This window comes from Rousettus aegyptiacus, unplaced genomic scaffold, assembly GCF_014176215.1.
Source record: "Rousettus aegyptiacus isolate mRouAeg1 unplaced genomic scaffold, mRouAeg1.p scaffold_m13_p_8, whole genome shotgun sequence".
NCBI lineage: Eukaryota > Metazoa > Chordata > Mammalia > Chiroptera > Pteropodidae > Rousettus > Rousettus aegyptiacus.
This window is the reverse complement of record NW_023416311.1, coordinates 8,321,630-8,344,706: the sequence shown is the minus strand read 5'-3', so window position 1 is coordinate 8,344,706 and position 23,077 is coordinate 8,321,630. Positions and strand designations below refer to the sequence as shown.

At 54.0% G+C, this 23,077-nt stretch overlaps 1 protein-coding gene and 1 long non-coding RNA gene across 4 annotated transcripts in view; both read right to left on the bottom strand.

Moving 5' to 3' along the window:
• Window positions 1–2,792: 2,792 nt before the first annotated feature.
• LOC107518212 lies at window positions 2,793–15,723 on the bottom strand. Of its 3 annotated transcripts, none has more exons than XR_004952330.1 (9): window positions 15,522–15,723; window positions 15,197–15,304; window positions 14,440–14,542; window positions 14,148–14,209; window positions 13,976–14,033; window positions 13,553–13,697; window positions 12,892–13,058; window positions 3,849–4,030; window positions 2,793–3,720 (listed from the first exon to the last, which is right to left on the bottom strand). It is a non-coding gene; the product is annotated as an uncharacterized LOC107518212 (long non-coding RNA). The 3 variants fall into 3 exon arrangements; XR_004952331.1 differs by having other exon boundaries at window positions 12,911–13,058; XR_004952329.1 differs by having other exon boundaries at window positions 3,849–13,058.
• A 46-nt stretch (window positions 15,724–15,769) lies between these two features.
• The window catches only part of LOC107518211, a 31,334-nt gene continuing 24,026 nt past the window's right edge, over window positions 15,770–23,077 (bottom strand). Inside the window, 3 exon segments of the mRNA XM_036225878.1 lie at window positions 15,770–17,165; window positions 17,168–17,279; window positions 18,603–18,680. Of these exon segments, the coding sequence (XP_036081771.1) occupies window positions 16,924–17,165; window positions 17,168–17,279; window positions 18,603–18,680 (432 nt within the window). The 3' untranslated portion in view covers window positions 15,770–16,923.

Sequence of the window (23,077 nt, the reverse complement as noted above, 5' to 3'; positions counted from 1 at the left end):
TGCGTGGACACGCTACATTCATTTAACAGTTAATGGGCATTCGTGCACCAGTCCTCGTGTGAACATATGTTTTCATGTCTCTTGGGTAGATACCTAGGAGTGGAACTGCTGAGCCAAATGGTAGACTTATATTGAACCTTCGAAGAAATTGCCAGACTGTTTCCCAGGGTGTCCACAGCTTCTTACATCCCCTCCGGCACGCGCGAGGGCTCCGGTCCCACATCCTCCCCAGCACTCGGTCCTGACAGCTGCGTCTTTTTAGTGTCGAACCTTTCTAGAACACACGCAGTATGGCTTGCTTTGCCTTTGAAGTGATACATCCCTCGGCCGCTTTTAAAAAATGTCTTTACACAGATGGGACACATTTTAGTGCATTGATATCGGTGGGGGGCGGGGGGCTGTCGTAAGTGGTACTAACTGCTTGCTTTTCGCGCATGGAGAGGCTGAGTGTTTGGGCTCATTACTTCTGGGTCAGACCCCTTCATGGAGTCTTACTATCTGCTTCTCTTAGGTTTTCCAGAATAAACAATTATTACACCTCTTCTCTTTAAATTTTCTATTTTTTTTCCCCTCTTGCCTGCTTTATCAGCTAGGACCTCCTGAACAAAATAGTGATAGAGGGCATTCTTTTATTCCAGAGTCTCATGGAAATTTCTACTGCTTCCAGCTGCTGTAAATGATGCTGATTTGGGGCTTATTGGGGGTGTGTCATTTTATTATTTTAAGGAACTATAGCTCTTTCTAATTTGATGAAAGATTTTATAATAAACGGTAAATTTTGTCAAATGCCTTTCGACATCTATGAGGGTCATGATTTTTTAAATATATTAATGTAAAGCGAATTAAAAGATGTTCTAATGTTGATGTATAAGGCTCACTTGGTTTTTCCTTTAAATATCAGGTGGATTTTAATCATTAATATTTTAGTTGTTTGCATTGATTTTTACGTAAATGGATGGAGTTGGCCTGTGGCTTTCCTTTATTTTGCTGTGATTATTAGTTTTTGATATCAGTATTCTACAGATTCCCAAAAAAGAATTTGGAAGTGTTTTTTCTTCCTCACGGCCCTGATCCAGTTTGACTAGCGTTGGAATTAGCACTTACCCTGGCTGAGGTCCCCTGGGAAACTGCCTGTACCTGAGGTCCACCCCGTTCCTCTCCCCGCATGTGGCTCGGGGGTCGTGGGGTTTTTCTAACAACTTTTTCAGTTTCTTGTATAGTTAGATATTTTATTTTTTGGTGCTTGTTGGCACTTTTTTCACACATACACCCCCAAATATCCATTTTGTCTAGGTTTTAGTTTGTTTGCAAGACAGTCAGCATTAATACCCCACTTCTTGTCCAGATTACCTTAACCACCGCCCCACCTCAATAGAATAGCTTTTGGATTAATTTTAGGCCATCGTTTTCCTGTTAATTTATTAACTTATAAAAACTTTGACATTTAGGAATGCATACATGCCTCCAAGTTTTGGCCAGGAGAAACAGAGTAAGACACAGCTCCCGCCCAGAGCCCCAGAGGCAGCAGGAAGTCCCTGGAAGCCATCCCCTGCATCAGGCAGTCAAGGGTCTTCTCTCCTGGTGGCTCAATGCCAGGTTTGCTGGCCCGAGTGCTACAGCGTGACCTCATTGCTACCCACTCCTTTCCTGTCTTTACAGAATAATTGAGAAGTGAGGTTAGGCAAGAAAAGCTGACTCGGTTTTTCCTGCGCTGTGTGTGGACTGAGTCAGTCTCCCGTGCTTTGACGATGGTCAGATGCGAGCGGTTTTCCTCTTTCTGTGCAGGCTCCGCTCGGTGGCTGCACGTTAATTTCATTATGATGAAAGTAAACCCGACAGATGGCAGGCATGGGCGCGACGGAGGTGAAGGGCAGCAGATTGCCGCTAAAAATGCTGAAAATGTGTCACTCTGGAGTAAGGAGGCAACTGAGCTTTCCACCTTCCCCTTTCTGCCTGAAGGGACAGCAATGTGTAGAGGTTTCCCCGCCCCCTGCCCACTCAGATTCCAGGAAGGACAGAGGGCCATCCCTGGGGATAGCTCTAGACCCCGTCAGCCCTGCAGGCTGCGTAACAGGCCCTGCTGGAAACTGGCCCTTATCTACCATTGGTTTCCCCAGATATTTACCTTCCCACAGATTTTCCTTTTTCTAGTCACTTCTCTAAAAATGCATTGTTCCTGTTAAGATGCTGTGTAAGCCCAAGTCGCACCCTCCACGCCTGAGTTACGGTCTCCGAGCTCCTGTGCGTGCTTGATGCAGGTGCTAACGGACGTGTGTGTTTCCCTTGTCGGCCTGAGTTATAGGGCCCCGCCGTGACTCTAACATGGGTAGAGGGGGAAGGTTTTTTTACCTCCCCTACAGAAGTTCCTTCTAGAAAAATGACTTGCATGCTATTCGCCCTGAAGATGGAACCCCAGCTCCAAGTGGGGAGGGGCGCCTGCCTCGTCGCCAAGGCTGGACCCCCGTCCTTCCAGCTCCCCATCCCACCCCGCTCCTCACTCCCTGCTGCCCCCACCCGCCCGCTCTGTCCTGTGAACACTGCACCGCGCGCCACTCCCCTGACCCCCGAGTCCAAAGAATAATTCCTTCCGGCCACTTATTTCCTTCCTTCCTTCATTTTTTTTTACTGTAGTAAAATACAGATAACATAAAATGCACCATTTTAACCACTTACGGGTGTAATTCAGTGGCGTTAACCACGGTCACAGTGCTGTGCCACTGTCGCCACCAGCCATCTGCAGAACCGTCTCACCTTCCAGCTGACACCCGATACGTAGCGAGAGTTCGCTTCCCATCCCCCCAGCGCCCAGCGCCCTATTTTCTGTCTTTATGACGCTGACTAAGTGTCTCATGTACGTGGAGTCCTACAGTATTTGTCCTTTTGCGTATGGCTTATTTCCCTTGGCAGAAATAATGTCCTCAAGGTTCATCCACGTCGCAGCACGTGTCAGAATTTCCTTTCTTGTTAACACTGAACAGTATTCCACTGTACGGATGTACTACTATATTTTTACCCATTCTTTCACTGATAGACACTTTGGTGCAGGACAAGGCAAATCCCCTGAGCGGAGGAACTCAAGCCCTGCACTGGAGAGAAAAGGGTTCTTGGCTGAGCGTGAGGAAGAATTCAAATGCACGCCACACTTAGAGTCAAAAGGAAAGTTTATTGGGGAAGGGGTCACACTCTATAGGCAGAGTGTGGTCTCCTCTCAGAGGCAGAGTGAGACAGCCTAAGAGAGACCCAGAGGGACAGAGACGCCAGAGAGAAACACTTAGAGGGACCCCAGGTGTTCAGGGAATTCGGTTTATGTGTCGTTCTTCAGTTCCTGTGAATTACAGTTTAAAGACTTTGCCCATGTCCTTTGACACGGACATCCAGTGAGGAAGGATGCCAGTACGCAGCATGGAAAGCTAAGAGGGTGTGGCAGAAAGGCCTGCTGGCGGTTCCCAGCCTCTGATCTGTAGGTTCCCCTGGTTTGGGCCAGGGGAACGACTCTCAGTTCCTGGTTCCCCCTCACCGTGTGGGGAATGGTCGTCAGGAATCCCAGCAGAAACCCTCCTTCGTGCTGCAGGTGATGCGCCCAGTTGGCAACCACTGGCTGCGGGCCGGGCAGCACGTGGCAGTCTGCTATGTTCTTGGTAAGCGCTTGATGGACAGCACATGGGGGCGGGTGCTGGCAGTCCTCTGCAGTTCTCTCTCTGGACCAGAAATCACGGGTCCCTGGAGCAGATTTAGAAGCCAAAAGGTGTGTGGTTGCAAACTGGGCACATCACGCTCTGAGCTGCTCAGCCCTCCCTTACCCACCTCGCACCCCTTAGATTCCCTTCCGCTGTGAACCCTCTCCTTACCTCCTATGCCTGGGCCAGCGCTTCTGACGGTTGTAGGCGCGTTTCTGACGGTGTGTGACATGGCTTCTGGGCATTTTAATGCATATTAGGCAAAAATGAACAAGCAACCGGGTATCATCACTCAGGACAGGGCTAAAGTTCACTCGACTCAAAGTAAATGGTAGACAATACGGCACCAGCAACTGTGAAAGTAGAAGGGGATGATCGAGGTTAGGTGGCCTTGGGGGGCAGACAGGCCCAGAGCAGAGCTGCCAGGCTGGCTGGCTGCTGGTTGTATGACCTTGAATAAGTGCCTTGAGCCTGCTGCTTATATTACATGGGGTCGTCCGTGCCCCATCGGTCCATTAGAAGGTCTAAGAAAAGATCAGACACCTTTCAAAGAGTAGTTCCTGGACCCTGGGGTCTTCTGGTCGTAACCCATGACAACACGGCACACAATAAATCAGAACACTCCTCCCCCGTCTTCCTCCAGCGTGTGGGCATGCGCAGGGCCCGCGTCCCCATTCCGTCCGTCTTCTGAAAACTCTCAAGCTCTCTAGAGGTTCTTCTAAGCTTTGGTGAGCACCTGCTGTGTGCTAGGATTTGTGTGTGGGGAGGCTGAGGACAGCAGAGTCTGGTGTCTGGCCTCATGTTGCCCCTCCTTGGGGCCGACACTTCACCCCTTGCGCTGGAGTCCGGGCCCTAGGACTCAGGGCGGAGGGCTCTAGGGCGCACCCTGCTGGCGGGCAGCCTCACAACCTCCCCGCCTCCCCCCCTCCCCAGTGATGATCAGCCCCGCACTCCAACGCATGTGTTCTCGGATTTCACCAGCTTTATTTTTCCGTTGAAAACTCAAGGGAAAAGCTTGTCCCCGCCCCCCTAAAAAAGTGAACAACTTTGCTGCATCCTGAGGCCTAATCGCCCAGGTGCCCGTGGCATGTGTCTGTGGGAAGGCCTGCTCAAGTGCCCCCTCAAACATTCAGTTCTAGATTCAATATCCACCCCAAAGAGGGAAGCCCCCCCCACCCACACTTGTAACGATAGGACTTTGGACCGTCAGGCCCCCTCAAGGAACCACATGCCTCAGGGGAGCCCCCTGCAAAGGCAGGGGAAGCTAATCCCAAGCCAGGAGGACCCCAGGGCAACCCCGGCTTGTAGAGTGGGCGCCTCAGAAATAGCTGAGCAAGTGACAAGATATCTTGAGCCAGAGTGGCTGCTGGATAGAGTCTCCTCCCCAGAGGCGTGTCCAGCTGGCCGGCTTGCTCCTAGATTGACGTGCAGGTGTGGAGAAAGGTAGGGAATTATCCAGACCAGCGTGGACTTCATTGTCCCCAGAAGCACTTTGAAAGCCTTGACGAACAGCTCTTTTTTCCTGTATCTGGAGCAAGTGTGATCTCTGCGCCTCCTGGCTGTGTCACATGGTGGTTCTGCCCCAGCCAAGACACTTGACCTTGAGCGGCTGGGCTTGTGGGTGGAAGTTAAGGAGTCTGAAATCTTTGGCAGCCTGGTGCTGGCTTAGGCAAATGTTTACAGAAAAAGGGAGAGAAGCCAGGCTGCGGAGTGGGCCCAGAGGATGGGGGCTCCTCTGTTTCCGGGAATTGTGCTGGGGGCCCCATTTGAGCCCCCCCCCGCCCCCCGCAGGCCCAGCAGTGTCAGGCCTAGAGTGGCCTTAGTAAAAAGGACAGCTCCCCCTTTAGGAGAGCGGAAGACAGTGGCTCCCTGCACCAGGGGACCCCAGCCGAGAGGGAGGCTGAACCCCCAGCACACAGCTGTGGGAGCACAGAGGATGCACCTAACCCGAAGTGGGGGATAAAGGGACGTTCAGAGGTGATGTCTGAGCTGAACCCCGATGGACAAAAAAGATATTCTAGGCACGAAAGCAGCAGGAACATCTGGATGCTCCTGGAACATTCGCTGACCTCTGAATAGTCTTCTCCACTTTCAGCATGAGCCAGCCTCACCCTCGGATCTCGGGCTCACGCCGAAGCATGGATCCCCTCAACGCCGGTCCCGGGCCCCCACGGACCTATGTGCTCCCTCCAGACAAGCCACCGTCAGCAGGCAAGTTCGAAAGTTTTTTCCTTTCCGATCTCTTACACTTCATTTCTTTCTCTGGTCTCGGTGAGTGGGATGGGATCATCAGTACAACACGCAGCAGAGGCAGCTGCTTTCTCTTGTTGCCGATTTATTTTAAAGGGACTGCTTCTAGGGCCCCACCGACTGATCAGGGTCAGGACGCGCCCTCCCGTTCCTCATTTGCCAGGAGAATTCTTAATTTAAAATATGAGCATTCGAGAGTTTTATTCAGTGCCTTTTCCGTCATCTGTTGAGATTACATTTTTGGGTCTTTTTCAGACATGATATTATCTGCTTAATATTTCTAGTTCTCTGCCAAAATTGACAGTCTGTGTCTGATAAGCCCATTTCTGAATTCCTGTGGGTTTGTCTATGCTCTGTGCTGGTTCTCACTCTTAGCTTTTGTCTCCTTAAGTGTGCGGTTATTTTTATAATTAACAGTATTTGTAAGTACAGTCTTGGTTGCATCTCCTTGCCTTATCACACAGCAGGTGCTCGGTAAATGTTCCTTAACATTTTTAATCGCGGTAAAATAAACGTAATAGAAAACTTACCATTTTAATCACTTATAAGTGCACAGTTCAGCACCGTTAAATACATCTCCAGAAGTCTTTTCATCTCACAGAACTGAAACTCTGTCCCCACTCAAGGAGTCCTCACTCCCCCTCCCGCCACCGTCCTACTTTGTCTCTACGAATTTGACTCCTACGGGCTTCGTATAAGTGGACTCGCGCAGTATTTGTCTTTTCGTGTCTCGCTTATTTCACTCAGCATAAAGCCCTCAAAGGTCATCCAGGCTACAGCATGGTCAGAACGTCTGTCCTTTTTAAGGTTGGATAATATTCCACTGTACGTATGTACGTTTTATCTGTCCATCCACTCGGTTGCTTCCACCTTTCGGCTGTGGTGAACGGTGCTTTCTTTGTACAGATCTCTCTCTGAGACCCTGTCCTTTGGGGCATACGCCCACAAGCGGGATTACTGGTCATACGATAATTTTATTTTCATTTTTTTGAGGAACTGCCCTGTTTTCCACCATGGCTGCCCCGTTTTACATGCCCACACAGTGCACAAGGGTTCCTTCCAATGTCTCCACATCCTCACCAACACTTCTTATTTTATTTTATTTTTGATAGTAGCCATCCCGATGGGTGCGAGGTGGTATCTCATTGTGGTTTTGGTTGGCATTTCTCTCATGACTAGTGATGTTCAGCATCTTCTCAAGGGCTTATTGGTCATTCGTACATCTCGTTTGGAGAAATGTCTGTTCAAGTCCTTTGGCCATTTTAGAATCAGGTGTTTAGTTTTTTGTTGTTCGGTTGTAGAAGTTCTTCATGTATTCCGGATATCAACCCCTTATCAGGTACGATTTGCAAGTATTTTCTCCCATTCCATAGATTGCCTTTCCACTGTCGATTGTGTCATTTCATGCACAGAAGTTTTTAATTTTGATGTTCAGTTTTTCTTTTTTTTGCCTGTACTTTCGATGTCGTACCCAAGAAACCACTGCCAAATCCAATTACAAGATGCTTTCCCCCATGTTGTATTCTAAGAGTTTTACAGGTTTGGGTCTTACATTTAGATATTTGATCCATTTGGAGTTAATTTTTGCTTATGGTCTAAGGTAAGGGTCCAACCTCTTTTGCATATAGATATCCATTTTTCTCAGCGCCGTTTGATGAAAAGACTGTCCTTTCTCCATTGAATAGTCTTGACACCTTTGTCAGAAATCATTTAACCGTATAGAAAGGGCTTCTTTCTGGCTGCTCTTTCTACTCCATCGGTCTGTATATCTGCCTGTGCCGGTAACGCACTGTGTTGATCACTGTCGCTGTTAGGAGTTTCAAAATCGGGAAGTGTGAGACATCCACCTTGGTTCTTCTTCAAGATTATTTTAGCTACTTGGGGTCCCTTGAGATTCCATGTGAGTTATAGGACGGATTTTTTTTTTCTCCAAAAAACACCAATGGGATTTCGATAGGAAGTGCATTAAACCTGTAGACCACTCAGTGGTGGCAGCACCGTGACAATGTGACATCTTACAGTCCACGAGCATGAGGTGTCTTTCCGTTTATTTGTATCACCTTTAATTTCTTTCAGCAACGTTTCATAGTTTTCAGTGTACAAGTCTTTCACCTCCTCGGTTAAATTTATTCCTAAGCATGCTATTGTAAGTGGAATCGTTCTCTTAATTTCTTTTTCGATTATTCGTTGTTAGTGTGTAGAAATGCAACTGATTTTGCAACTTTGCCACATTCGTTTATTAGTTCCAACAGTTATTATTTTGTGTGCGCGGAATCTTTGGGGCTTTCTGCATACGAGAGCAGGTGGTCTGAGGACAGAGATAACTCTGCTCCTTCCTTCCCGGTTGGAACGCCTTTTGTCTCCTTTCCCTGCCCAGTTGCCCTGGCTGGGACGTCCAGGACTGTGCTCAATATTAGATGGGGCAAAATCAGGCACCTGCATGTTCATCCTGATCTCGGAGGAAAAGTTTTCAGTATTTCACCATTGAATACAAAGTTATTGGGGGCTCCTTATCTATGGCCTTTATTGTATTGAGGTGGTTTCCTTCTGCTTTTGGTTTGTCGTGTGTGCTCATCATTAGAGTGTCAAATTTTGTCAGATGCTCTCTCTGCATCAGCTGAGACGATCATGTGTTTTTTGTCCTTCATTCTGTTAATGTGATGTTCTGTGTTCATTGATTTTCCTCTGATGAATCATCCTTGCATTTCAGGAATAAAGCCACTTGGTTGTGGAATTTAGAATCCTCTCGGTGTGCTCTTGAATTCTGTTTGCTATTATTTCGTTGAGGATTTTCACATCTGTATTGATCAGGGATGTCATTCTATAGTTTCCTGAAGTGTCCTTGTCTGGCTTTGATATCAGGGTAATGCTGGCCTCATAAAATGGATTTGGAAGTGTTCCCTCTTTCGATTTTTTGTAAGAGTTTGAGGAAGATTGATTTTAATTCATTAAATGCTTGGTAGAATTTTCTAGTGAGACCATCTGGTCCTGGGCTTCTCTTTATTGGGGGGTTTTTGGTGACTGATTCAGTTTTCTCGCTAGTTACAGGTCTGTTCAGATTTCTATTTCTTTATGATCCAATCTTGGACGGTTATGTTTCTAGGAATTTACCCATTTCATCGTGGTAGTCCAATTTGTTGTCATACGGTTGTTCATAGTACTCTCTTATAATCCTTTTTGTTTTAGTAAAAATTGGTTGTAATGTCCCTTATTTCATTTATTTTAGTTATTTGAGTCTTTCAGTCCATCCAGCTAAAGATTTGTCTGTTTTGTTGATCTTTTCAAAAACCAACTTTTGATTTCACTGATTTTTCTTTTATTTTTCTATTCTCTATTTTACTTAACTCTGCTCTAATCTTTATGGTTTCCTTCATTCTGCTAGCTTTGAATTTACTGTTCTTTTTCTAGTTCCTTAAGGTATAAAGTCAAGGTGTTGATTTGAGATCTGCCTAGTTTTTCAGCTTAAGCATTTACAGCTGTAAGTTCAGTTTTAGCACTACTTTCTCTGCATCTCATAGTTTTGGTACATCGTTTTCAGTTTCATTTGTCTCAAAATATTTTCTAATTTACCATGTGATTTCTTTGACCCATTGGTGGAATATGTTGTTTGGTTTTGCACAATTTGTGATTTTTCCAGTTTTTTTCTATTGACTTTTAGTTTCTTTCCGTTGTGATTGGAAAAGATAGTTTGTATGACTTCAGTTTTTAAAAATTCACTAAGACTTGTGGCCTAACATATGATATATCCTGGAGAACGTTCTGTGTCCATGAGAAAAATGTGTATCCTGCGGCTGTGGGGTTGAGTGTTCTATATAAGTTGGTCAGGTTTAATCCAATAGTGTCGGTCAAGTTCTTTATTTCCTTATTGATCTTCTGTTTGTTGTACCCATTATTGAAAGAGGGGGGCGTTGAAGCCTCTTACTGCTATTGTAGCGCTTCTTCTCCCTTCAATTCTGTCAGTTTGGTGCATATACATTTATAATTCTTTGTAACAGTTTTAAATAGAATTTTCTTAAATTCTCTTTGCCTGATATTAGTATAACCATCTCTGCTCTCTCTTGGTTACTATATTTGTATGGAATATCTTTTTCCATTCTTTCACTTTTAACCTATATGTGTCCTTAGATCTAAAGTGAGTCTCTTGTTTTTCAGCCCCAGGATTTTGGTTGTTGTTGTTATATTTTTGTTGCTATTTCGTTCATGTATTGTTTTCCTGTTCCCTTCCTTCTGCTAATTGAGCATATTTGAGACAGTTGTTTTAAAGTCCGTGCCAAGTAAGTTAGAGGCCTGCGCGTCTTGAGAGTTGGTTTCTGGAGATTTATTTCGTCCTCTCGAAAGGCCCTATCTCCCTGTTTCTTTGTTGTCTTGTCATCTTTTGTTGAAACCCGGCATTTGAAAGGACACCTGCCTCTCCCAAGCTTCGCACCGTCCCTGTGCAGACTTTTACTCGACCTGGCGTAGAGGCTCGGTGCTCTTGCAAACTTTCTGGGGGTGCCTCGTCTCTGGGCTTTTGTGGGCGCTTAGTTCTACTTCCCCAACAGACACAGCCGTTTTAAAGGTTCTCGTTTCTTTAGGAGCCTCCCCCTGCCGCTTCTCAGGGGTTTGGATGTGGCCTTTCATTCTTCTGCCCATAACCTTGCCCCGAGCCCCCCACAAGCCCCCAGCCCCCTGCAGCGGCACCCACCACTGCTCTCGGCAACCTCCGCCCCACATCCAGACCACGCTGCCATTCTCATCAGTGCTCCGAGGCAGGAGGGAGCAGCCAGTCCCTCTGGCCGTCCCCAGACAAGCCAGAACATCTCGAGCAAGTCCCACTCTTCCCTTTCCGTCCGGGGCGGAGTGGGGGGTGGAGGGGAGCCAGGAACCGGTGGGCTTCCTTAGACCCGCACTGCAGAAGGCAAGCAAAGGCGCCGTGAAATTCCCTACCCTGAGAGTGTGGCTGTCTCTGGGTTAGGCACTTGAGCGGCAGCAGCAGCAGTCAACTGGTTTCCCAGGCTGTCACAAAGCCACCTTGGTCCATGTGTTACACACTCAGCGTGTCCACGGAGGAGCGAGAGGCTGTAGCCTCCCAGCCTGGCCTGCTGCTGCCGTCACGCTCCTGTCGTCCCCTGGATTTGGACCAAGACGTTCTGCGCACATTTTCTGTATCCTGTGTGGTGTGATTAGTTGTCCCCCAGAAGGGTCGTTCTCAGTTACTGCTTCAGTACGTTGGCATTAGACACCAGACTTGGGTTCCAGAGATGAACTCTAGTTGGTCGTGATGTTTTGTTTTTGCTTAAACACATCCGTGTTCAATGTCAGTGCGCCGAATGTCCGCGTTCGAGTGTGCAGCGGGCTTCTGACATTCCTCCCTTGTCCTTGTGGGGTTTTCATATCCTATGATAATACTAACTTCACTAAAATGAGTGGGAAGGCTTCATTTTCTTGTTCTGCAACAGTTATGGAAGATGGTTCCAACTTGCCTATAAAACTCCTTGGGCCTGGTGTTTTCCTCTTTTAAAACTTTACTTTGAAGCCATTGTAGATTTGCAGGAAGTTGCAAAGGTAGTATAGAGAAGTCCTGTGTAGCTTTCATCCAGTTTCCCCGAGCACTTGCTTCTTCTTAATTATACTATCAAAACCCAGAAACGGACATAGGGAGGATGTAGCTATAGTTCTGACTTCGTCACACATGGAGGCTTGTGTAACCACCATCGCCCACCACCAGATACAGAAGCGTCTCCCCGCGACCTCTGACCCCAGCAGCCACGACTGAGTTCTCATCTTTATAACCTGTCGTTTTGAGAATGTTATAGGAACAGAGCCCCACAGCAGGTACCTTTCTTCAGTGCAATGCCTTTGGGGTCCACCCAGGTCGTGGCCCATGTCCACAGCTGCTTCCTTCTTATTGCTGTGTAGTGTCCTATGCTGCAGCTGTACCAAAATCTGTTTAACCGTAGGGCAATGGAGTCCGTTTGGGGCTGTTAATAATAGTGCCATGAGTAACCTCGTTCAGGTTTTGTGTGAGTGTTTTCATTTCTCTGGGGTAAATGTACATTTAGCTTTTTAAATCTGGTGTCGCCACGATTTTTTCATTTGAACTGTTTTAAGAGGTGCGTGCCGTTACCGCCCGTCCCTGTGGCTGGTCTTGGGGAACATGTGTTCACGTGCTTAGTTGCCATCCACATGTTCTTTTGCGTGAAATGTTTTCATGTATTTTGCCCATTTTCTATTTAGGTTATTTTGCTCTTGAATTTTGAGTTATTTGTCTATTCTGGACATCAGTCCTCTGTTAGATATGTGGTTTGCAAATATTTCTTCCCAGTTCATATTTTGTCTTTCTAGCCATTCTACAGGGTCTCTCATAGCCCCCAGCTTTTTAACGCCGATGGTCCATTTTCTTTTATGAAGGACACTTTGGTGTCATGAGTAGCAACTCTTCACTAAGCACCTGTTGTCATTTATTTTAACCTGTCAATTCAGTTGACAGAATAGCTTCGATATTTAGTTTGAACTTCCTGTCTCAAATCAGTCTTTCTAGGACATAATTTAACCTAGGTTTTGAAATTTATTGGCAAAGTCATTGGGTGACTTTTTGAGATCACTACTTAGGAATCTGTAGTTTTAACTTCTATCTCATTCCTTGTGCTGTTTGTGTCTGTTCTCGATCAGTTTTATTGTTCATTTCTATTTCATTAATTTATCTTTGATTGCTTCCTTCTGCTTTTTCTGTAAAGGACTGAATAATAAACATTGTAGGCTTTGCAGCCAAAGAGTGTGACAAATACTGTTCTAACATTGTAGCGGCCGGAGGCGTGCGACCGACTGTGCATGGTGTGTTCCTGTAGCGAGTGTCCCCTAGTGGTAAAGATGTTTCCAGATAGGCCTGAACTAAGAACTTATGTCACCGTAAATCCTAAATGATGGTTGAACTGGGCATAAACTCTAAGTGGACAATTTTCTAATGCTTTAAAGAACATCTTACTTGTTTCTTAAAAGATCACCTTTTTTCCATCCTTGTTAGTGGCTTTTAGGACCTTTGCTTGTCCTGCAGTCCAGTCTGTGGTGTCTTGGTATGAGTTTGTTTGTATTGTCCCGGACACCCCGTGCTTCCTGAACCCGAGGAGTCACATCTCACTCTGGAATTTCTTCCTGTTGGACAGAAACATATGCCATTAATTTTCTGCTGTTGACTCTGTTAAGTCTTAAATTTCAGTGAAAATAATTTTGGAATTATGCTTAAATTTCTTTAGTAATCTTGAATCCTAGCATCCAAAGGCTTCAAAGAAAGATGTTCTCCTTGAGCAAACCCTCAGACTCTCATCTCTATGAGGCCCCGACTTTGGGGCCTCGGCCTCTGGATTGTCCAACGAGAGTTCTGCTGGCACCTGGGCTGCTGCGCCCTCCGTGACTGCTCACCATGCCAGCTGGCTGGGCCCGTGCCCGGCGCTTTCTGCACAAATCCTGTCAGCTTGGCTTAGCCAGAAGCCCCCTCACCCCCAATGCTTCCTCTTAATGATTTTCTATCCATTGACCCTCCCCCGACCCTTGGCTTAAATTCCTACTCTTCCTGGTGGTTCGGCATTGAGCCCAGTCCTGCTCCCCTACACCTATCACGACAGCCCCCCGAGTGAAGCCCGCCTTACCCTCTTTGACGAGTGTCGAATGATTGAACAGGGCTCTCTTGGCTGTTGCAGGTGCTGACTGCCGCATCGGTGCAGTGGGGTGGCAGGCGTGCCCAGTTTTCCAGACGTCAGAGGGAGCATACGTCCAAGTCCCCAAATGGTAGGCCTGTGGTTATACATTTTCAGGAGGTGACTTTATAGCCACCTAACACCCCCCACCCTGAGGTCCTAGAGCTCGCTAGATCTGGCTTGGTGTGTGTGGTGGTGGTGGTGGGGGGGTGTCTTTGGGGCTCTTTCTCTTAATAAATGTGCCTTTGTACATAACTGACTCAGCTTACTGATAAAGCTCTGCCAGGGGGAGAGGCAGAGAAAAGAAAAAGGAACTGGTTTTCCATCCAGGTTGGAAGGCAGGGGCCAGAGTGCTTGGTGGCCAGGGTGACTTACCACTCTGGAAGAGGATCCAGGGGCACGAAGCTGCAGGCACAGGTATCCTGGGGGCCACCTGAAACCCAGCAACCATCGTCACTGTCCTCGCATACCCACTCTGTCCTGAGATGTCCCCTGGTCCAGCTACCCAGTGGCCTCCACAGGGGGCCAGGCCCAGCCTTGCACTCACCACCCCGAAGCAGGCCTGGCAGGGGGGGCGCTGAGTCTTCTCCACAGCCCTGTTGTCACCACCTGCAGGGACAAACACAAGACTCAGGCCTCCTACCTGGACCCCTTTTCTCTTGGGCAGCTGGGCTGAGTAGTTCTCTGCAGAGCATGCAGCTCGGGAGCCTCAGCGAGAAGGGCCCCGCACAGACGCGTCCCTCTCTGGAACACAGCCAGAGCACTCCTGCTTCCGGGTCTCCATCCCCAGACCTAGTAATGACAGGCCTGGGGGTGGGGGTGCTGGCCAGCCAGCTCACCTGGCAGACGAGGGCGAGCTCCTCCGGGCTGTGGGCCGCTGTGTCAGCTGGCAGCTCAGCTCATCACCAGCCTCGTTGGTGCCCAGAAGGCCAGCGGACACGCCTGTGGGGTAGTCAGGACATGCCGTGAGAGCCTGTTCCCTACCTGCACAGCTGGCCAGGGGCTGGCCGAACTACACCCTCTTCATGCCTGTTCCCCGTAACACTGGCTCCAAAGCTTCGCCAGAGGGCAAGAAGGAAGGGGACTGAGGAAAACATTGCAACCCCCTGGCCCCTGCCTGGTCACCGTCCCTTCCTGGAGGGCCAGGACGGGTGCCCCTGGGCCAGGGGACAGCTGTTCTGAGGCTGCCTAAGGGGTCGTGGGAGCATGAGTGGCACGTCCCAAAGAAGGAGCGGAAGCTGGGCTCAGAGCCCTCGCTCCAATCCCAGCCCTGCTGCTCCTGGCCGTGGAGCTCAGGCCATCTGTACCACACACGACACCGGGGTGAGTGCACGAGGTGGGGAGAATGTGCATTACAGCAAGAGCAGGATCAGCAGGTAGCGCCCGGAGCTGAACTGTCATTCTGCATCGAGTTGGCCCACTGGACATGGTCAGAGAGAGGCCCTTTGACCTTCACAACCTGAGCTGTTCTCACACCCCCTCTGGCTGTGAGCCCCCAAGGGGCAGCCTTGGCCCAAGAGGCCCTGGAAGCTGACTGAGGTCTAGTCGGCACCAGCCCCACTGGTCTGGAGGCTGCCAGTCGGGGCCCAGACCTACCATGAGACGAGAGCTTGGAGTCAGGCTGCGAAGGCCAGCTGGGATGTCACAGGTGATGGGGACGCTGTCCTCGCTGGTCAGCTCGATCCTGGGCCATCCGTCCTCATCCTGCAGGAAGCAGATCAAGGTTTGGACAGCTCTGCAGGCAGGAGGGAGCTGGACAGCCTGTAGGTCCGTGGGCCAGCAGGGACGGGGCAGACAGGTGCCCAGCTCCACAGGGCACCAGTCTGGGGCCTAGGTATGGGGATGTGACAGGAGGCAGGCAAGTCTCCCCCCCGCCCCGGGCCCCCGGCTCCCTTAGGGGCCAGCCTTCCCCCATGCTCACCTGCAGGCTGGGGCAGAGGAGGAGGGTGCTGCGGTCCAGTTCCCTGTCAGGGATGTGAGCCCCAAGGCCTCCTGGGTCAGGGTCAGCGAGAATGTGTAGTGAGCAGAGCTCTTGGCCAACAGCCGCTGCTCAGTGGGCGCCAGTGCCCCCTGCCGGGCCACCGAAGCGTGGTCTGAGAAGAGGCCCCAAGGCAGGTGAGAAAGGCCAGCTCTGCCCGCTGCAGCGGGGGCCCCAGACCTGCAGGGCCTGCCGGCGGCCAGTGTCCCATGGGCAGCCCGGGGGGAGGTGCAGCCCGCTCCCCACGCGCTCCGGGGCCTGAGAGGGACAGCTGACAGCCAAGGGTGCACGAGGGACAGTCACGTGCAGCAACCTCGAAAGCTTTCTGCAGGGTGAAAAGCTGTCAGTCGCATGTTACATGATTCCCTTTATACAAAGCGTCCAGATTGGCAGATCCACAGACAGTAGGGCTGGAGGGTGCTGGCTAAAGGGTGTGGGTGAGCCTTTTGGGGTGATGACCGTGTTCTAAACTTAACAGCAGTGATGGGTGCACCCTCCGAATATACTTGAAGCCACAGAATTGTACGCTTTAAATTGTGTGGTACATGAAGCCATTGGAAAAAAACGCATTAAGAAGATTTTGGCCGAAGGTGCAGCCAACACAAGGGAGGAAGCGCACAGCCCTGGCTCTGCCCTCCGCACAGTGGGCAGTAGATGGCCCGGGGAGGGGACCGTCCTGACCCATCCGGCCGGTGCTGCTGCCGAGCAGCAGCTTCAGGGGCGTCTGGCTGGGCCGAGGCAGCGCTATCTGTGGATCGCAGGCTGGGCACTGGCAGCTGCTGGCCCAGGCCGGCCTCACAAAGGGGACAACAAGCTCCTTTGTCAGATGCTGGAGCTGAAGGTCACAGGCCAGCCCAAGGTCACACTTGTGGAACTCAAAGATGAGGCCACCTAGCAGTGAGAAGGACCCCTGACTCCAGGAAGGCCAGCAAGGGCCTAAGCCCCCACGTCCCCACTCATGCGATTATAACAGCCTCACACTGATACCAGTCTTTACCCAGCTCTGGGTGCCAGGCCTGCCCACCGAGGTGAGACCCTCCTGGCACCAAGGAATTGGACTCAGGAACAGCACATGCTCGTGGTCCACAGGCGAGACGCAGGGCCACCCTCAGGCGTGAGCTGCACCCAGTCCTGACCTCACCTGGCTGCAGACTCCGCCTCCCTGAGAGTCGACTCAATCAGCCGCCTTCCAGCTAAACCGGAGGTCTGCCTGTCACCTCCCTAGCGTGGCCCTCCAGGAGGGGGCTGGCCTGGCACCCCAAGCCCCTCTCCACACCTCTGTGCTGGGCCCCAGACTCAGGCTTTTCTATTTTGGACAAAAGCCTGGCTCTGTAGCCCAGGAGGCCTAGTCCCATATGACCTTGGGCTGTCGAGTAACCTTGGGGCTCAGCCTGGGACCAGAAGGGCCCAGGCTCCCTGCGGCCCCTGGAACGGCCATGCTCCCCTGCCTCTGAAGGTCCTGCTGCTGCGTCTCAAAGGGCAGAGGGGCTCCCAGGGAGGAGGGTGGCGCAGGACTCACTGTCAGATGGGCCCCCAGCAGGCGGAGTGGGAGCAGTGGGAGCGGGCAGGGCTCGGCCGGCACGCGGGTCCGTTCGGCTCTCCGAGCCTCCGCAGCAGCTTGTCTACCAGGTAGCTGGTCGCCAGGCCAGGTCCAGGGGCTTGTTCCCTGCAGGCGGCCGCACGGCCACCACTGAGCAGTTCCTGCAGGGAGCACAGACGGAGTGTGAGCTGTGCCCGACTGAGCCCCACCTCCCGGACCTGCAGCTCAGCGGTGACCAGGGCCCCACGTAAACCGTCCCCACAGCAAGCGTCAGCTCCTCCGAGGGAGGGACCTGGCTCTCGTGGGGAGACCGCAGAGTGAGGTGGAGGAGGGAGCAGGCTGGCAGGAGAGGCTGGGGATAGGAAGACGCAGCTGCCTGGTCGCTGTGTGTGAGGGACGGGCCACGTCTGGGCTCCGTGAGCTGCTGCGATGGCCCCGGGCAGCAAAAGCACCAGCAGAAATGGGAGGTCGGACCAGAGGGCACCCGGAGCGGGAGGCCTCGGGGATCCCACAGCCAAGCGGGGACTCTCTCTGGAGCGTCCTCGGATGTAGGGAGGGGGATCAGGTCGACCCTGTGGGATCTGAAGGAGCAGAGGGGCCTCGGCCCACGCTGGGGTTGGGGGGACGTCACACCCTCTGCTGAGCGTGGAGGGGGGCGCAGGTGGGGCGGGGGAGGCGGGTCGTCCCCAGGAGCAGGGAAAGGAGTGGGTCCTCCCCTCAGCCCCCAGGAACCAGCCCTGCCGCACCTGGACATTACCAGACCCTTAGCGTCAGCCCCCTGAAACTCACTCGGACCCCGACCTCCAGAACTACAGGGGAGCACCTGTCGTTTTAAGCCACTACGTCTGTGGCGACTGGATTTGCTCCCGCAGCCGCGGGAAACGGATGAAGCCATCTGCTGTCCCCACAGCCCCACCGCTTCCCAAAGGGACCCTCCGCCCTTCCAGTCGTCAAGGCCAAAAGCCTCGCGGCATCCCTGGGTCCTCTCTTTGACCACTTACATCCCATCTGTCAGCAAATGCTACAGGGCGGACTTCCCGACGCCCAGAATCGGGCCCCCGCCACCCCTCCCCGGCTGCCTCTCTCAGCAGAACCACAGCCGCAGACACTGGGCTCCGCGCTGCTGTGCCCAGCCCCCGCCCCGCCCGGATTCTCCACGCCAGGGGCAGAGGGGTCTTTTTAAAGGTAGATCGAGTCCTTCCTCAGCTGGAAACCTGCATAGAAGCCGCAGTCCTCACAAAGGCCCCGGCCACCTGGGGCCTGTCACCTCCCGCCCTGGCCACCTGGGGCCTGTCACCTCCCGCCCCGGCCACCTGGAGCCTGTCACCTCCCGCGGTGTCAGCCCTCCGTGCACTGTCCACCCCCGCCCGCTGGCTCCCCGGACAGAGAGGCCGGACGCGCCCCCTGCGCTGGGCCCTGCACGGCTACGCCCTCCGCCTGGGCCGCCGACCACGGCCGCGCCCTGTAACGCGCCCGTCACCCACCTGGCTGGGCTCGTTTCTGCAGCATTCGCCACCCGACGTGCCAGGCGCAGGCGGGTAAATCGCGGTCCGGTGGTTAGCCTGCAAACAGAGTGGGTGTCACATGTTTAAAGGGTTGTTAAAAAAACAAAATAAATAAAGACCACTCTAATGAGACCACTGGGCCTACAAAGCCTGCGGACCGGCCTCTCGGGCCTTTCGTGGCAAAAGCTGCTCACCGCCGGCGTAGATGCCTGGGCAGCGTGTCCAGACCCGCCGCCCAGCACACTGGTCTCTGCAGGGCAAAGGCCTGCCTCGTTCTCGGCGACACCCACGGCAGCTAAAGCCGCACCTGCTCGGAGGAAGGGCTCATAAAACATAAGTGGGGTGAAGAATTCTCGGTTTTCTCACCCACAGAGCGGGGACTGAAGGAGTCTACGTGCAATCGTCACAGGAACGTGGGCCCGCGGGTGCCAGAGCGCAGTGCCCGGCGGGGGCAGGAACACAGGGAAGGACAAGCCCCGATGCCTGGCTGCGAGGCCGCACAGGTCCAGCAAGCGCTGGCAGAGGCCCCTCGGGGCCCACGAGAAGGTGGCGTTGGCATCTGGTGGGCAGCCTGGAGAGGGCACAGCAGAGCCATCGGGGCCACCCCCACCTGCCACGTCCTGCCCCTCACCCCTCACCAGCCTCAGAGTGCCTCTCATGTCCCCCAGGGCTCCCCTGAGGGGCCCAGACACCCCTTGCTCCCTGGCATCCTGGACGCCCAGGCTTGCGGCTGCCACATAACTTCCTGAGCCCCCTGCTGCCACACCTTGTCCAGGGGCCACAGTGTCATCTCCAAGTAGGCAGCCTTCAGCATGGCCAGGGGCCCTGCAACAGGCAGCCACCACCCACCGTGAGGCCTCCGGGGTCCTGGTGGCAGGCAAGATGCCACTGCCCACATCCCAGGCCCAGGCAGGAAAACTAGCCTCCCTGATGACCCAGGCCTCCAGGACATAGGGCCTGTGACCTGGAATAAGGCGGGGGCACTGGAGACTGCCCCCCCGGGAGACCCACGCACAAGGTCGCCCTTGGCTGGCATCTGGGCACCTGGATTTGGGGAGGCCTCCCACCATTCCCAGAGCTGGTAGGAGGGCCTCACTGCACCTAAACTGTATGATCGGGCGGTTTATGCTGAGAGTCTGGAATGGAGGCGCGTGCCAGGCGAAGGCTGCCTGCGTGGCTGGCCCCCCGGAAAACGCCTGGGCACGGGGTCTCTAATGAGCTCCCCAGGTAGACAACATGTCACACGTGCTGTCACACTTCGAAGCTGGCGTGCTTTGCGCCCCGCTGGGAGAGGCCCCTGGAAGCCAGCGCCCGGTGCCCCTGGGACCTCCGCCCCGCGCTTTCCACTTTGGGGCCTTTGCTCTGCGTCTTGTCACTGTGACGAACCACAGCTGCGCTGAGAACTGAGCATCTGAGCAAATCTCCAAATGTGGCAGGGGTGGGGGTGTGCAGGAATCAGACCGACCTCGGGGACTGTGGCAGAGACATGAGCAGGGTCGAGGGCACATTTAACAGTCAGAGGGACGCCGGCCTTGGTGCCGGGCCGGGTCTCGGGGGCCTGGCGCGCTTGGACTGTGGACAGGCCCGAGGTCCCCAGCACCGCCGGGAGGACGCTCAGGGCAGCAGCCACTTAGGGACCAGGACAGAAGCCTTAACGACCATCGAGCCACACACACAACCAGACACAGGTGCCGGGGTCCTACGGCAGCGGCCTAAATAGAAACAAAGCCGTGTATCCAACAGCAACCAGATGGGGACTGAAGGAACGTGGGTGGCCGTCCCACAGGGAGTAAGACAGGGCGAAAGGGACGTTAGCTTCGGGAACGCAGACAGCATGCCGCAAGAGCACGAAGGCTGTAGGCCCGTGGGAGACGAGGCGGGAGAGTCGAAAAGCAGTGGGGCTGGGCTGCAGGCCCGCCGTTCTGACGGAGACGGTGCCCCGGGCCAAGCGCGAGGGCCCGGGCTGGGGGCCCCGGTGTTGGGGGCGGGTTTGGGTGCAGGGCCACACCTGCCTGGCCCAGCTCCGGCCCCACAGCTCAGCTACCTGCAGGGCCCAGCGGCAGGAGGGGGCCCGCCACGCCGTCCAGGATGCCTGCTGGCTACAGCTGGGCAGGGACGCTGAGGCGGGATCGGTTTAAGGCTTGAGGCACAGAAGACCCACATGCCTCTGAGCAGGGGGCGCAGGGGGCACAGGGTGGGCCAGAGGGCCGTCCCCCCACAGAGCCCCCTGCCCTCTGTCCCATTCTCCGAGTGCACCCCTGACACACCCCCGGGCACAGGAGCCTTGTCACAGGGGCGCCAAGCCTCAGGTCCTCTCCAGCTGGGCTCGCCCTTGAGTGCAACCCTGGGCTGCGGACACAGGGGGGCAGGTGGGGGCCTCGCAGGGATAAAGTGGACACAAGGTCCTCGGTGCCAGCGACAGGGACCGGGACGTGTTCGTCACCTATGGCTTTCCTGGCACTGCTAGAACCAAAGGGCTCGGGGCTCCTGGCGCTGTGTCCTCTGCCCTGGAGTGTGTGTGGTGGGGGAGGGGGGGCAGCCACAGTCCCCCCCACCCCAGCTCTGCCACCTCCAGGGGTCCCCACAAGGTCCCCCAGCAGCAGTACTCAGCCAAGCAGAGGCTCTGGTTGGCAGCCTGTGTGGGCAGGCCTCCTAGGGGCTGGACAGGCTGCCTGCTGTCCTGGAGCACGGCCTCTGCCTCAGCTGTCCACCTGTGGGCACACGCCCCAGCACCAGGCTCCCTGGGACCAGGAAGGGACCAGATCCGTTCCTCTACCTCCAGCCAGCTTACTCTTCACGCCACAGCCTTCTATAGCTCCCCATTGCCCACAGGCGTTCGAGGGCCTCAAACCCTCCTGACCCCCATCTCCCAGCCCACAGCCATGTCAGGTCTGCCTGGCTGGTCCCTACCTGCCTCTCCCAACATCATGGTCAATACAGGTGGCCTCCTAGCCAGGGGGTGGGGGGAGAGCCGCCAGGTCCTAACAGGGCTTCCTTTGACTTCTGACCTCCCTCCAATCTCTGTCCTTTCTTGGGCCAAGTTGGGGCCCAGCCCCGGCTGACTCCATGTACCCCTCTCATGAACCAGAGGCCTGGAGGCGGAGGACACTGAGCCCCACTTTCCCCTCCCGCTGGACCAAGCGCCCAGAAGGCGAGGTGGGGGCCCGCCCCAGCAGGCCAGGCTGAGCCTGGGGCCGCAGAGCTGGGCAGGGGGCAGAGGCCTGAGTTGGACCTGCCACTGGCCCCTGGTCTCTGTCCCCTACCAGGCCCGGGCTCAGGGAGGGGCTGGCTAGGGAGGCTGAGGCTGGCCCTGTAGGGAAAAGGCTGTGCCCGCCCGCCACCTCCAGGGGCCCTGTTCCCCCCACACTCACCTCGCGCCCAGGCCACAGGGCTCAGAATACTACCGACTGCAGGAAGTGCTTATTAAATCCACACCCAGGGGCCTAGCAACCCGGCGTCCAACAGCTTAAGGATTCCTGATGCCCAGACCTCCCCCCAGAGATTCTGCCTTAACTCATCCCGGAGGCCCTGGGCATCGCCAACACCGCCAGTGCCCAGGTGTTTCTACCCGCAGGCCAGGTTTTCCGTGAGGGCCACTGCCAACGTCTCGGCAAGGTGGAGACATGTGGGTAGCACCTGGCCTAAAGCCAGCCACTGAGCCGTTCATCCCAATCCTTGTGGGCACCAGCCTTGGGGGGTGGCAGGGGTGGTGCTCAGGACAGTTGAGCTCTGGTCCCCGCTAGGGTACTGGCCTGCAGTTCTGACAGTGGCCACTAGATGGCAGGGCTGCCCAGGCAGCAGTGGGCCAAGGAGACTGAGGCGGGGAGAGGCGGGAGAGGCGGGCGGGCCGGGGCAGCAGTGCCAGTGCCGATGGAGCGCCCACTGCGTGTCTGCGCTGCGTGGGCAGAGGGAGCGGCGCCCAGAACCGCACCAGCCACCTTGTGAAGTGCATCTGCTCCCCTCTCACAGAAACGGATCACTCGGCCGGCCGGATGAGGGCAGAGCAGGCAGGGAACCAGCCCCGCCCGGGTCCAGCTCCCTGGGCGGCCGGGTTGTATAATAACAGCAGCTAATGCTTCGTGGGCGCGTTGTGTCAGGCGCCGTCCCGAGTGATCTACAAGTTAACACACTACTCCTTGCAGTATTAATCCCATGGGAAGTGGGGCAGGTGCAGTCATCACCCCCCACGTTACAGGCGAGGAAACCAAGCAGAGGCGGAGCAAGGTGCCAGCTCGGGAGAGGCTAGGCTGGACCCCAAACCCAGACAGTCCAGCTGCTGCCTCTCGGTTATAGGAAGGGCTGGATGTTGGGGTGTCAGGGCTGCCGACAGGAGACTCCCCGCAAGAGGAGAGCGTGCCAGAAATCCCACCATTAAAGCCCAGGTCAGCCAGGCCCAGGGGAGTCTCACCCACAGTTAAGCTCTGGTCCCCACTAGGGTACTGGCCTGCAGTTCT